The sequence below is a fragment of the Oratosquilla oratoria genome, chromosome 12 (assembly GCF_046742065.1).
Source record: "Oratosquilla oratoria isolate Oo_2021 chromosome 12, ASM4674206v1, whole genome shotgun sequence".
NCBI classification, from domain to species: Eukaryota; Metazoa; Arthropoda; class Malacostraca; order Stomatopoda; family Squillidae; genus Oratosquilla; species Oratosquilla oratoria.
Window position 1 is genome coordinate 50,290,151 of NC_134788.1, and position 15,865 is coordinate 50,306,015.

The following is a 15,865-nucleotide window of genomic DNA, read 5'->3' on the forward strand; positions in this document are numbered from 1 at the left end:
CTGACCCACTACCCAAGCATTCACCTCTCGCACCACCCCATCCATGTATAAGTTGAACAGCCAGGGCGACATAATGCATCCTTGACGAAGTCCCACCTTTACTTCAAACCACTTACTCTCTCCATTTCTAATCCTGACACAAGCTCTACTACTCTCATAAAAACTCTTGACAGCTCCCAAAAGCTTTCCTCCTCACCCATAAATCTGCATAACCTCCCACAGTGCCTTTCTGTCTACCCTATCATAAGCCTTTTCCAGATCCATAAAAGCCCAAAAAACATCCTTCCCCTTTCCTATAGCTTTCTCACATATCTGTCTTACCACAAAGATCTGATCTACACAACCTCTACTTGTCCTAAATCCACACTGTTCCTCACCAATTACTCCTTCTGTTCCTCTCCTAATCCTCTCAATTAAGATCTTCCCATAAGCCTTCCCTACTACACTTAACAGGCTAATCCCTCTGAAACTACTACATTCACACTACTACTACTACTACTGTAAGAGACAATCGAGTTTTATGGGGCCAACTCCGTCTCTTTCTCTCTCCCCCTCTCTCTACCTTAAAAAGGAGCAGGCCAAGTCAAAGCCACACTCACTTTATACACATTAAGATATATTCAATGCCCATAAAGATATTATGTACACATATATATATATATATATATGTATACAGGTACTCCTCGTTTAACGACCTACTCGGTTAACGACAACTCGGAGTAACGACGGGCTTTATGATATTCGTTTAACGTAAATCTCCCGAAGTTACTGGCCACCATCCCCTTCGGCAAATCGTCGTACGTCACTACGGTAATTAGTCATATTCCTTACCTTGTACTCTTGATCCTCAAAGACGTAGGTTCTCGACTTGTAGGCCGGCCTCGAGGTGTTGAAGGTGAGGACGACTCGGGAAGGATTTGTAGACAGGAGTTCTTGGCTCTCCAGGCACCTCATCTCCCACTGAAGAAGAACCAACACGAACAACTTTAGCACGCAACATCGACGGGGTGATCTAATAGAGGTGTTCAAGTGGATCAATGGATCTAACAAGGATTTTATCATTTGTCTATTTATTATTTGCTTGATTCTCATTTATCATTAGTTATATGTGAATTTATTATTAGCATGCAACATTGACGGCGTGATCTAATAAAGGTCTTCAAGTGGATCAAAGGCTCTAACAAGGATTTTGTTATCATTTGTCTGTTTGTTTATTATTATTTGCTTGATTCTCATTTATCATTAGTTATATGTGAATTCATTATCGATGATGATGATGATGATATGGTTTAACGTCACAAACTCCCCCCTATCGGAAGGCTAGGACGGTGCCCCTCACAGAGGGCTCTGTAGCATGGAATTTAATGAACCATGCCCTTGGTTCAACTTCGCTGGTGGCAGGATTCGAACCGCCATCCCCTCGACCTTCGCCGCAAGTAACGACGCCCTAACCCGCTCAACCAGCGAGCTTCCTATTACATGTACTTACTATTTACCTGTTTGTTTATTATTTAACTATACCTATGCATTTATTTTATTATTATTTACTTTATCATAGTTTTTATTTATAATTTTATTTATTTACTTATAATATGGACCACAAGGTCTCCTGTCGGCATGTTCCGCCTTTGTAATTCTTTATAATCATATTAAGACAACAGGGCAGGACTTGCAGTAATGGATTTAAATTGGGTCAATTTAGATTTCAGAATGAAATAGGCAAGAACTGGTTTACTAATAGGGTGGTCAACGAATGGAATAGACTTAGTAACCATGTAGAGCGCTGAAACTATCGGCTGTTTTAAGAAACGGTTAGACAACTTTATGGATGGGGGGATGACAGGTGGTAATGGACATGGAACTGCCTAGTGTAGACCTTATGGTCACTTGTAGTCTCTTTCATTCTTATGTTGTTTTAAGAAACGGTTAGACAACTTTATGGATGGGGATGACAGGTGATGGACATGGAACTGCCTAGTGTAGGCCATATGGTAACTTGTAGTCTCTTTCATTCTTATGTTCTTATGTTGTTTTAAGAAACTGTTAGACAATTTTATGGATGGGGATGACAGGTGGTGATAGACATGGAACTGCCTAGTGTGGGCCTTATGGTCACTTGTAGTCTCTTTCATTTTTATGTTCTTATGTTGTTTTAAGAAACGGTTCGACAATTTTATGAATGGAGATGACAGGTGGTGATGGACATGGAACTGCCTAGTGTAGGCCTTATGGTCACTTGTAGTCTCTTTCATTCTTATGTTATGTTGTTTTAAGAAACGGTTAGACAATTTTATGGATGGGGATGACAGGTGGTAATGGACATGGAACTGCCTAGTGTAGGCCTTATGGTCTCTTGCAGTCTTATGACAGCACCTTAGGCCATCTTGTTTCCCCCTGTATCCTCGGCACAGACCAAATGGTCTCTCAATCCATTCCTGATGATGATGGTTCAGTTTAATGTCACAAACTCCCCTTTTCAGGAGGCCAGGACAGTGCCCCTTACAGTGGACGGACCATGTCCTTGGTCCAACTCGCTTTTGGCAGAGTTCGAACTGCATCACCTCAATTTCCACCGTATTCTGATCCCATCATAATTAATCTACAATCACTGGGACAAGAACACCAACGTCTGGACATACGTAACCTGATGGGAGGTAGTTCATGCCTATGCTAGCGAGGCGGCGCACAACAACAGTAGTCATACGATTCAAATCCCCGAGCGCCAACAAAGGCCCCATAAAGCAAGCGAAAACGCTGGGGGTCATTTGGGAGTTTACGACGAAGGAATTGGGCGGAATTACCTTGAACAGAGTACGAGTCGTGATGTGGTGTTTCTCCTTCAAGTGGGACGAACTCAGGGCCACAATGACGTCCTCCTCCTCCTCCTCCTCGGAGTCGTCTCTCTCGTCCTCCTTGGGTTCGTGAATTCTCTTGCACAGAAACCGTTCCACGTCTCCCTCGTCTGCAAGGTGCGACACGAGAACGACGCAATGAACTACGTGGTGTACTAAAGAAGACTGATATTCTATCTATCTACTAAGAGCTTTTTCCCCCTTACAAGGGAGGTAGCCAAGTCAGAGGTATGCATGTACATACTCCCACCCATTCCACTCCCCTCCACCACCCTTTCCACCCGTCCCATCTCTGCTCCCCATGGATGATGGGTCATCCATACATCCGCTAACTGCCCTAGGTCAAACACAATGCAGCAAGACACAGTACATCCACAGCAAGGCAGCTAAAAAAAAAAAAAAAAAAAAAAAAGGCTTCGGTTTAATACTGCAAACTTTCCCCTATCAGGAGGCTAGAACAGAGCCCCTTACAGAAGACTCTAGTGTGAAATTTGATGAACCATTCCCTTGGTTCAACTCACTGACAGAAGGGTTCGAACTGCTGTCATCTCGACCAAGAGTACAATAAATCGAATAAATAATATGATAAAATGAAAACCAAAAATCACAATAACCAACAACAGAGCAGTTCGAACCCTTCTGTCAGTGAGTTGAACCAAGGGAATGGTTCATCAAATTTCCCACCAGAGTCTTCTTTAAGGGGCCCTGTTCTCCCCTCCTTTTAGGGGAAATTTTGCAGTATTAAACCGAAGCCATTTTTTTTTTTTTTTTTTTTTAGCTGCCTTGCTGTGGATGTACTGTGTCTTGCTGCATTGTGTTTGACCTGGGGCTGCAACGTCTACGTCGTGGGACCACCCCCCAACCCCAAGAGTTGGGGGCCAATCAGCAGCAACCACCCCTGGCCATCAGCTCTACGCAGATGGCACCGATCCCCAAGGAGGAGCTACGCCTACCTGGGGGAGTACCACAATCCTTTTTTTTCCAACACACAATGTTACGTTTTTTCTGCACTGAGGGGTCATTTTCCGGCGATCACCCCTCTTCTTCTACTTTTAGCCGGAGATGTAGAGAGCAATCCTGGGTCCACCACAAAATACACATGCCCAACATGCTCTAAACCCATTACTTCGAGCAGACAGACAAAGGGCTCAGTTCAGTGCAATATGTGCAAAAACTGGGCCCACCTCACTTGTACAACACTTGCTGACACAAACCAATACACAAACACTTGGACATGTTCTACCTGCCCTCCAGTAACCCCAATCCCACCTCCCCAACCACAGCCAACACCCTTACCCACTCCCAATTTCCCTTTGCCCTTACCCCCGATTAGTACTCCCCTTCCTTTGTCCCCGATCTCTCCTTTCCCCCCCTCTGACCCAGATCCTACACCTTCCCCACTACCACCCCAACCTCAACCCCAAACGGCAACATACAACACATACAAAACACACAACATCAACATATTACAACACAACATTGACGGTATTAACACTAAAAAACATGAACTTGAACACTTTCTTAAACAACACAACATACACATTGCAATTTTACAAGAAACAAAATTAAGACACTCACACAAAACACCATCATTTCATAATTACACCACCATCAGACAAGACCGGACTGACGGCAATGGCGGTGGACTCATCACCCTGATCCACCATTCCATCTGTTTTGTGGACACAAGTGCCACAACCAAAATTCTCCTCCCTACCACAGATAACACAACAGAAACCCAATCCATTCGTATCCGCACAGGCAACAATTCAACACTAACAATAGTTAACATGTACATTCCCCCCCAATCATCCCCCACAGTTCCAAACACCTTCAGACCTCAACTCAGCCAACTAACCTCAATCCCCAACCTGATCATGGGTGGTGACTTCAACGCCAAGTCGTCTGCCTGGTTTGTCGACAACCCTGACACAGACAGAGGGCTTGATATACAGACTCAATTCGACTCATTGACTATCATGAACAACACGCATAATCATACACATATCCCATACCAAGCCCTCTACACTCCCTCCTCTCCTGATATCACCTTTTGCTCCCCCTGCCTAACCCCAACAACATCATGGAGAGTGGTCGGAGCCCTTGGCTCTGACCACCTTCCAATCATCATCACCACCAAAACAAGATGCACCCCAGCTGGCCACAGACACACTTACACCAATTACAAGAGAGCTAACTGGGAAGCCTTTACTGAAGAGACAGAACAACATTTTGAAACACTTAACAGTACACCAATCACAAACATAAACAATGCTGTGCATGCTTTTAATACAATCATACAAAACGCAGACAAGAGATACATCCCTAGAGGCAACAGAAAATCACACAACCCCAACTTCACACCAGAAATCCAAGGCCTCATCAGACAACGTGACACACTTAAACACAATACCCCCACACCTATCCCTCAAAACATAGCAGACCAAATACAAACACTAAACACTGTGATTGCCAATAAAATACATGAACAAAAATCACAAAATTGGCAAAACTTTATCAATACACTTGATCACAAAACAAACACCAGCAAATTGTACAAAACACTCAACAGCATCACACTATCCAACACTAACACTACACGCTCTCACGCAGCAATAATCACAACAACAGATAATCTACCCTCAAACAGACAACAAGCAAACGCACTCATACGTCATTTTGCACAGACGAGCCATCTTACATCTCACCCTGACGACCGACGCACCATTCGACGTAAGAAAGACTTCCCCACAGACTCAGACTATACACCCTTCATAGACAGTCAGACAAAACTCATAATGCATAATCTCAAGCACTCATCTGCCTGTGGCCCTGATAACATAAGCAACATCCACCTAAAACACATTGGACCACAAGGTATACACGCACTCACAAACATTACAAACTACAGCTATTCACACAACACTATACCCGACATCTGGAAGCATGGTAAAATAATCACCATTCCAAAACCGAACAAAGACCCAACAATCCCAACATCGCACCGCCCAATCACACTTCTCTGCACCCCCTCTAAAGTCATTGAACGCCTAATACTTAAACTTGTCACACCATATATTCCCCTTGCTGACTCACAACACGGTTTTAGGCCACTACACTCCACAAACACTCTTCTGACAAACCTCACACAAAGAATTTTAGATGGCATCAATTCAGATAGGCCCCACCACAGAACACTTCTTATAACATTGGACATTAGTAAAGCTTTTGATGCTATCCCCCGCCACAACCTAACAAATAAAATATATAACACAGACATGCACAATAACACCAAAAGATGGCTGGCCAATTATCTGGCAGGCAGGAATGCTCATGTGTCATATAATGGCCAATCATCGCACATCAGAAACATTAAGAACGGAGTACCACAGGGCTCAGTTCTATCCCCCACATTATTTAATCTATACATGCATGACTTACCCACGCCAGACACCTCAGAAATACAAATCTCTTCCTACGCAGACGACATAACAATCACATGCACACATCGTAACACAGACAAAGCTGCAGAAATAATCCAGCCTTACCTTGACACACTCAACACATGGTTCATCACAAACAGACTCAAAATAGCTCCAACCAAATCTACAGCAACACTTCTCACCAACTGGACAAAAGAACACAAATACATACCTCATCTCTACATCAACAACACTCTAATACCACACACAAACACACCGAAAATTCTTGGTGTAACATACGATACATCCATGTCTTTCAAACAACACCTCACCTCACAAACATAAAAAACAAATGCACACCTAGACTTAACGCACTTAAGTCAATCACTGGAACAACATTTGGACAAAACAAAGAAACTAATATAACAATATACAAACAATGCATACGCTCAGTGATGAATTATGCGAGTCCTGCATGGGCTCCTAATCTCAGTGAGACACACCACAACACCCTTCAAATCATACAAAACAAAGCCCTAAAAACAATTACAGGCTGCACAAATACATCACCTACAGACCATTTACACCATGAAACAAAAGTCCTCAAAGTCAAGGACCACCTCGACATGAGAGGCACACAAACACTTGCTGCAGCCACCACAAACACATCACACCCCCTACACTACATAGCAGAACACCCACACACACCAAGAAACATTAAAACTACACCCAAAGACCTTTATTACGCACAGATACTCTCTTCTCTTCCTCCACAACCACCAAATACCAGCCTCCGGAAACATATTCATAATCATATCACTCACCGCTCCATTAACACACTGAAAGACAACACAATGCTGCATGCCAGACCCCCTGATATCCACCCTTCTGAATCCTCTCTCCCACGAAAGGACAGAGTCCACTTGGCCAGACTGCGATGCGGTCACCACCCAGCACTTCTAAGCTACCAGAAGAGGCTGGACGACCGTGTTGTGAACAGCTGCCCAGGATGTAACACTTCACCCCATACCATACAACACATAATGGAAGACTGCATTATACACAATCATGCACGCAAACAACACAACATACACTCTATAAAGGATTTGTGGGAAAACCCAGTTTCGGCTGTGGCCTTCCTTGGGGAGACGGGACTGCTCAGACAGACAGTCTAGGGAACGACAACAACAACAACAACAGAGCAGTTCCTCACCTTCTGAATCGCTGCGATCTGAGGAGACATCCAAGGAGGAGCGTCTGGAGTGGCCTCCGCTACCTTTGTAGAAGCTCAAGACCGGGCTCATGACCTCGGTCGAGTCATCCTTCGTCCCTTCCACTGGAACGCCTCTCCCTTCCTCGTCCTCCTCTTTTTTCTCCTCTTCTTCCTCTTTCCCCCTGCCTCCCTCTCCCTCTCCTCTCTCGTCCACCGTCTGTGAAACCTCCGATTCTCTCTCGATTCCGTTCTCTACAATTTCGATGTCCTCTTCCTTTCCTGACGGTGCCCTTTCTTCAACCACGCCATCGGCATGTGACTTGGTATCTGCCGCCACGATTAAAGGAACGGCTGGCAAAGGCTGAGCAGGGGATAAACTCTTGTTCTGCAGAATTTCGTCAAGGAGACGATCTGCTTGAACAGGTGTTGACGATCTGGTGAAAGAACACAAATCGTACACAGATTAAAGACGTATGTTCCACAGGAGAGGTGTACTTGGGGAGAACCTACAGTGTCACCAAGAGAGTGGTGAAGTGTACTCTGCATGTGTTTTACAAGAGGTGTTGACGATCTGGTGAAAGAACACAAAATATGCAAAAAATCGTACACACACTTAAGATGCACATTCCACAGGTGAGGTGCACTTGGGACAAACCTACAGTATTATTGGAAGAGTGGTGTAAGTACTCTGGACGTGTTTTATGAGAGAAGAGGCCAAGATGCACGTGATCTAAATAAAAGGAAAATAAAAGGGGATGTTCCTCTCCACGTCTATGTTGTCTTGTGTAATATCTGATCAATTTAAAAAAAAAAAAAAAAAGAGAGAAAAAAAAATATCTAGTGCAAGATTTGATCAAGATCGTGGGGGCATCATCGTCGTGGTGCAATACATCACATAATCACTCATTCTGGCTGTTACCACAAGATCATATTTGGCTACCAGGGGTTTCCCTACACTTAGACACCAACACCCCCACTGCCGAAGACTCCTTAGATCAGTGGCTCCCAAACTCGGGGGTTAAATTACCTCCTGGGGGGTACATACATATACCAAGGCTTTTTCCCCCTTACAAGGGAGGTAGCCAAAAAGAAAAGGCATAAAATCATTTCCACCCATTTCATTCCTAAATACACTCCACTCGCCTCCACTCTCCCTACCATCTTAGCACCTACTGGATGATGGGTCATCCCTGCACCTTGTCCACTGACCTGGGTCAGAGGTGTTGCAAGGCACAGCATATCCACTGCAAGGCTGCTTCATTAAATCGGCGACCCCCCCCCCTCTCTGTCCCCCCCATGTATAAAAGGAGAAGACGGGGAGAAATCCCTTCGGGCTGCATCAAATTTTGCTCACACATACTACCTCACCCCCCATCCCCCCACCCATTCCACCTCATGCATCACAACATCCATATACAACCATTCTACATTCACCCCTGTCTTCTGTCCTCTCCCCTCCTTCCTCAACAGACATTACCCTCCTCCCCAAAGCCCCCTTCACCCCATCCATCCATCTCATCCTAGGATGTCCCCTCATGTTCACTCCCCCCACATCTGCCTTCCATACCTCTTTTACTAGTCTTTCTTCACTCGTTCTTTCCATGTGTCCAAACCATCCTAAAACTCTTTCATCAACCCTATCTCCCAATTCCCTTTCCACCCCTGTTCTCCTCCTCACCTCCTCATTTCTCACTCTATCTAGCCTAGTAACCCCCATCATACTTCTCAGACACCTTATCTCAAACACATTCAAATTCCTCTCTTCTTCTCTTATGTTCCATGTTTCTACCCCATACAATGCTGTTGGCACAATCACTCCTTCATATAGTCTCCTCTTAGCATCCATTCCCAAATGTCTATTCTTCATTAAACTTTTTAATCCACCAAGGCATTTACTTGCTTCTCTCAATCTAAATTCTACCTCAACCTCCACTCCACCTTTTCCTGCCACATTTGCACCCAAGTATCTAAAACTATCCACTTCCTCCAGTCGCTTTTCCTTAATGCTCACTTCCAGTCTGCTGCCACTTTCAACCCTTGTGCATCTCATCACCTTACTTTTACCCACATTTATCTTCAGCTTTCTTCTTTCACACACTCTCCCAAACTCTGTCACCAACTTCCTCAACCCCTCCTCCGGTCCTGCCACAAGCGCAGTGTAGTCCACAAACAACAGCTGGCTCACCTCCCACTTTTCTCCATTTTCTTTAACTATTTCCAATCCCTGACCCACTACCCTTGCATTTACCTCTCGCACTACCCCATCCATGTACAAGTTGAACTGCCAGGGCGACATAACGCATCCCTGACAAAGACCTTTACCTCAAACCACTCACTCTCTCCATTTCTAATCCTGACACATGCTTTACTACTCCGTAAAAACTCTTGACAGCTCCTAGAAGCTTTCCTACTATCCCGTATTTCCGCAAAACCTCCCACAGTGGCTTCTTGTCTACCCTGTTTTAAGCCTTTTCCAGACCCATAAAAGCCCAGAAAACATCCTACCCCTTTCCTATAGCTGTCTCACATATCTGTCTTACCACAAAAATCTGATCTACACAACCTCTATCCATCCTAAATCCACATTGTTCCTCACCAATTACTCCCTCTGTTCCTTTCCTAATCCTCTCAATCAAGATCCTCCCATAAGCCTTCCCAACTACACTCAACAAGCTAATCCCTCTGAAACTACTACACTCACACTTGTCCCCTTGTCCCATGTAAAGTAGAACTATACAGGCACTCCTCCAGTCCTCTGGCACTCTACCCTCTCTCCAGCAAACATTAAATAACCTCACCAGCCAGTCCACCATCATTGTACCTCCTTTTTTAGACATTCTGCATGGCATCCATCCAGACCAGGTGCCTTACCTGCTTTCATCATCTTAACCACTGCCTTCACTTCATCCTTCCTTATTTCACCTCCATTTTCCTCACTCATCACTCTCATTTTCTTAGCATTTCCCACTGCAACTATCTTTCCCTCCCTATCCTCCTTTACATTTAGCAACTCCCTAAAATATTCTGCCCATCTTCCCCTTACTGCCTTCTCTTCCATTATCATCTCTCCATCTGCACCTTTTACCTTTTCTTCTCTACTTGATTTGCCTCCTCTTCCTCTCTTAATTACTTTCCAAAACATCTTTTTATTACTTTCAAAATTTTCTGTCATACTCTTACCCCATTTCACATCTGCTCTCCTCTTTGCCTCCTTTACCTTTTGCTTTACTTCTCTTTTCTTTTCTTTGTACCTCTCATATGACTCCCTCGTCCTATTTTGTAACCAATCTGAGAAAGCTCGCTTCTTCTCTTCTACAACCTTCTTTGTTTCCTCATCCCACCATTCACTGCTCTTCCTTTTATTTCCTCCTGTCCTTCTTGTTCCACACACCATCTTTGCACACTTTGTGACTCCCTCCTTGAACCATCCCCATTCCTCCTCCACTCCTAGCTCTACTCTATCCTTCACTCCCTCCCACTCCTCTCTCAGCTTCTTCTTGTACTCCTCCTTTTCCTTTGAAGAGTTCACTCTAAGCACCGCCCTACCTTTTGTCTTTTCCCTCTTTCTCCATCTATCCTCCACTCTCAACTTACCTTCCACCAAAAAATGATCTGATATTCCCCCACTCTCTCACCTTAGCACATGTACATCCTTAACTCTTCCTATTATACTCCTATCTACCACTACATTGTCCATTAATGCTTTATCTACCACCCTTCCATCCTCCACCCTCTCCCATGTGTACTTATGCTTGACTTTCTTCCGAAACACTGTATTTGCTATCATCAACTCTCTAGACACATCTCCACCATCAACTCTCCACTACGATTCTTTCCTGGAACTCCACATTTCCCAACCACTCCATCAATTGGTTCATTTCCTACCCTAGCATTAAGGTCTCCCAGTACTATCACATTAACATTTCTCCCTAATCCCTCCATGCACTCATTTAAATCTATCCAAAAAGCCTCTCTTTCTTCTACACTCTTCTCACTACCAGGCCCATATGCACTTACAACACACCACATCTCCTTTCCCAGTTTCACCTTCATCCACATTATCCTTGAGGAAACCTTCCATTTCACTACACGTTTACCTATCTCTTCACTTACTAGTATAGCCCCCCCTTCTCTCCCTCGCCCTCTCTTCACTCCTGATAACCTCCCACTTACACTCCCAAACTTACACTCACCTTTCCCTTTCAACTTAGTTTCACTCAAAGCCAACACATCCATCTTTCTTCTCACAAACATACTACCTATCTCTTCCCTTTTACTCTCATCTGTACCACATCCACGCACATTAAAAGACCCAAACCTTAGGGTGCTGGTCGGAAAACTCCCAGACCCTCTTATGCCTTTACTTTTTTGTTTAGGAATGTCTCCTGTGGGGCTACAAGGAGAAGGATGCCCCGTCCCTTTCTTCTCCCCTCTTACGATCCAAGTGGAATTATTTGGTGGCAGTATTCTTTTCCCCCACCACAGAAAATGAGTACTCAGAGAAATGGTACAGGACAGCAGCAAGGGGTTGGGGGACAGCATAACGGAGGGACAGTCGTAGTATAAAAGTGTCATCATTTCTCTATGAAGAGTTTTCCTCTATCATAGACAAAATTATGTGAGGCTCTGGTCCATAGGGGCACCCCATATAGACCCTAAAGTATCAACTGCATGCTACTTTGCCACAATAACAAGCGGCCAATACCCCAGACGGAAAGCCAAAAAACAAAGGCATAAAAACCACTCCCACCCTTTCCAACCCTATCACACTCCACTCCCCTCCACCCTCTTCCCTCCCTCTTATCTTGGCTCCTCCTGGATGATGAGTCATTCCATCTTGTCCACTGCCCTGGGTCAGAAGTAGTGTTGCAAGACACAGCACATCCACAGCAAATACAATGAATAAATGAAAATATCTCTAGTCATTTGATTTAGTCATACATATCAATGTTGTAGATGGAGTAACATACTTAATGAGGCATGGTAAACCGAGTAACAAGTTGAAAAAGTTTAGGAACCACTGCAGCAGCAGCAGCAACAGCAGAAGAAGAAGATCAAGAAGAAGAAAAGGAAGGAAGAAGAAAAAGAAGACACCAACACCCCCAGTGCCAAAGACTTCTTAGAAGAAGAAGATTAAATGCCAAAGACTTCTTAGAAGAAGAAGATTAAATGAAGCGGCCTTGCTGTGGATGTACTGTGTCTTGCGACGCTGCTTCTGACCCAGGGCGGTGGGCAGGGTGCAGGGATGACCCGTCATCCAGGAGGTGCTCAGATGAGAGGAAGGGTGGGAGGGGTGTGGAGTGTATTTAGGGATGAAATGGGTGGGAGTGTTTTTATGCCTTTCCCTTTTTGGCTACCTCCCTTGGAAGGGGGAAAAAGCCTTGGTATATGTATGTATGTAGAAGAAGAAGAAGAAGAAGAAGAAGAAAAGAAGAAGAAGAGGAAGAAGAAGACACCAACACCCCCAGTGCCAAAGACTCCGAAGAAGAAGAAGAAAAGAAGAATAAAAGAAGAAGAGGGAGAAGAAGATACCAACAACCCCAGTGCCAATGACTCCTTAAAAAAAAAAAGAAGAAGAAGAAGAAGAAGAAGACACCAACACCCCCAGTGCCAAGACTCCTTAGAAGAAAAAAGAAAAAGAAAAAAGAAGAAAAACAAGAAAAAAGGAAAAGGCAGAAGACTCCTTGGAGAGAGAGAGAGAGAGAGAGAGAGAGAGAGAGAGAGAGAGAGAAAAAAAAAAAAAAAAAGTCAAGAACTACTTACAATGGAGGTTGAGGGGCTGTGTGGAGTGCGAAGAGTGCCTGTGTCACCTGCTGGGAGTTCAGAGGCTGCAAGTTCTCCCCCAAGGCCAGGCTCGGGGGCGGGGCACAGGGAGGTTGTCCACCTACAGGAGGAAAGAACGACAGAATTAAAAATGCCGTTGTTGCATAGCCCAAAGTGTCAATGAAATACGACAAAAATGTTATGGAGGAAATCCTTGACCCTCTCAAGCTCCAATTTTGTGTGCGTGTGTGTGTGTGTGTGTGTGTGTGTGTGTGTGTGTGTGAGGTAACCCTACTCCCGTGCACGTCACAAAAGGTGATGAGAAGGGATGGAGTGAAAAGACTCAGGATTCCCTACTCTGAACATTTCTCAAGAGCAACCACGAAAATGGCCCCAGCACTTTCAAACTTGTCATATGAAGAGATACTGGCTAAATTGAAGTTACCAACTTTGGAACAAAGAAGAGAGGCAACCTACTGACCATCTATAGAATCACAAAAGGCACAGAAATACTTGATAGAGAGGACTCGCTAAATTGGGACAAGAAAGAAACTCAAAAAGGATAGTTATATAAGAGAACTGAAGGAAAATATTTTCCACACAGAGTGGTGGACACTTGGAACTGGACAAAACAATAGTGTGTGCAAAAACTATACATGAATTTAAGAGCAAACTAGACACTGCGAGATACAAAGGCAGGACAATACAAGCATAGCTCCCCTTCCTGTAGGATACAACTAGGTAAATACTTATATACCTCATGGGCTTTTTTCCCCCTTATAAGGGAGGTAGCCAAGTCAAAAGGCACATACCCATTCCCATGGACGAAGAATTGTTCCTAAACATTTAACCCCTTTAGTACCGGATGTGTGTTTTGTGACACCTGCGTGTCACGGCTGATTGCACTCGCCAAGAACCGAGTGTGCTCCCTGTGACACGCATGTGTCACAGTTATAAGCTGTGTGTATTGAGGGCTCTCAAGGCCTCAGTTTCTGGGTTATTTCTACCCATGTGGTGGCAAGTGTGTTTACAAACATAAGGCTCCAGCCATTTGTGGGACGGTTTGAATTGTTTGTTTACATAAGGCTGACGGGTCAGTAACGAAGGGGTTAATCAAACAATGTCAAGGTTCGCTCTTATCTAGAAACCATTCAGCACGGGTCAAACCAGAATCTTTACATGTAACCCGGTCATGAAATGCAACTTTGAACAAGAAATGACAAATAAATGTACAAGATCGTCAACTCCACAATACCTTGAGAGGATGACCTGATCATCTCCTCTGTGACCTCGTCTTCAGGGTCTGCGATGTCGATGTGGCGTGTCCGGCTCTTCTTGGACTTCCGACGACCTGCGAATAAACAAGCTCGTGCCATTACCCGTCCTTGTGAAGACATTCGTATACTAATTCCTGTTCCCCTCCCGTGCCTTTTTACAACAGCTGAGACAATCTCCTGAGCTAGATATAACAGTTGTATTACAATCTCAATTGGTCATGACAAGCAGTGGGCAAGTGTGATGTACTGTACCATCCACCACAGCCAAGCATGTATTCTCCAATATCATCACTTCCATAATGATTAACGTATACTCAGTTTCTTTACTAAAGGTCTATTTCCTTTGTCTCTGTGGCATCCCCTTGGTTACAAAAATATTTGCCAGTCTCCACTAGCCCACCCCAGCTTTTTTCTTTCTTTGCTTTTGAGGGGATGGGGGATGAGGGAGTATGTGTCAATAATAAACTGACACAGCCCAAAAGGATTTCTCCCCGTCTTCTCTTTTTCTGCATGAGGGGACAGAGGAGGGGTCGTTGATTAAATGAAGTGGCTTTGCTGTGGATGTGCTGTGTCTTGCTGCACTGCTTCTGACCCAGGGCAGTGGGTGATATGCAGGGATGACCCATCATCCAGGAGGAGCCAAGATGAGAGGGAAGGAGGCAGGGATGAATGGGAGTGGAATAGGTGGGAGTGGATTTTATGCCTTTGTTTTTTGGCTACATCACTTGAAAGGGGAAAAAAGCCTTTTGTATATGTATGTATGCTGTTGAGGGTGATGGAGAGGGGTGAAATGGGCTTTGAGCAAGAGGTGAATGTCTGTTGAGCAGGGAAGGGAGAAGGCAAGGGATAGGGGTCAGTGGAGAATGGCTGTACATGAATGATACTTTGACAAAGCACAAAGGGATTTCTCTCCATCTTTATTTTTCTTCGTAAAGGGCAAGGTGGGGGGGTTGCCCATTATGTGAAGCGGCCTTGCTGTGGATGTGCTATGTCTTGCTGTGTTGCTTCTGACTCGGGGCAGTGGGTGGGATACAGGGATGACCTGTCATCCAGGAGGAGTTAAAATGAAAGGGTGATGGATGGGAGTGGAATGGGAGTGGAGTGGGAGTGTGCCTTCAATTTGGCCACCATTACAAGGGGGAAAAAGGGAGTTGAATGTTCTCACCCATTGTTTGCAATGAATATCCCACTATCAGAAAAAAGACAATTATTTGAAGATATAGTAAACCCTCGATACAACTGATCTTGATATACCAGATATCGTATATACCGGACAAAAAAAAATCTGACCGGACAAACCCTTGCTATAATGGATTTTCATCCATTATAGCAAGGGAT

At 44.4% G+C, this 15,865-nt stretch overlaps 1 protein-coding gene across 6 annotated transcripts in view; it reads right to left on the bottom strand.

Moving 5' to 3' along the window:
- Positions 1 to 15,865, bottom strand: part of LOC143031703 (uncharacterized) — a 78,652-nt gene that overhangs the window by 44,654 nt on the left and 18,133 nt on the right. For all 6 annotated transcript variants that reach the window (XM_076195879.1, XM_076195878.1, XM_076195872.1 and 3 more), the window contains exons 9-13: positions 14,506 to 14,601; positions 13,251 to 13,371; positions 7,488 to 7,921; positions 2,802 to 2,962; positions 832 to 960 (exon numbers count right to left, since the gene is read on the bottom strand). In XM_076195879.1, the coding sequence (XP_076051994.1) occupies positions 832 to 960; positions 2,802 to 2,962; positions 7,488 to 7,921; positions 13,251 to 13,371; positions 14,506 to 14,601 (941 nt within the window). The remainder of the gene's footprint in view (positions 1 to 831; positions 961 to 2,801; positions 2,963 to 7,487; positions 7,922 to 13,250; positions 13,372 to 14,505; positions 14,602 to 15,865) is intronic.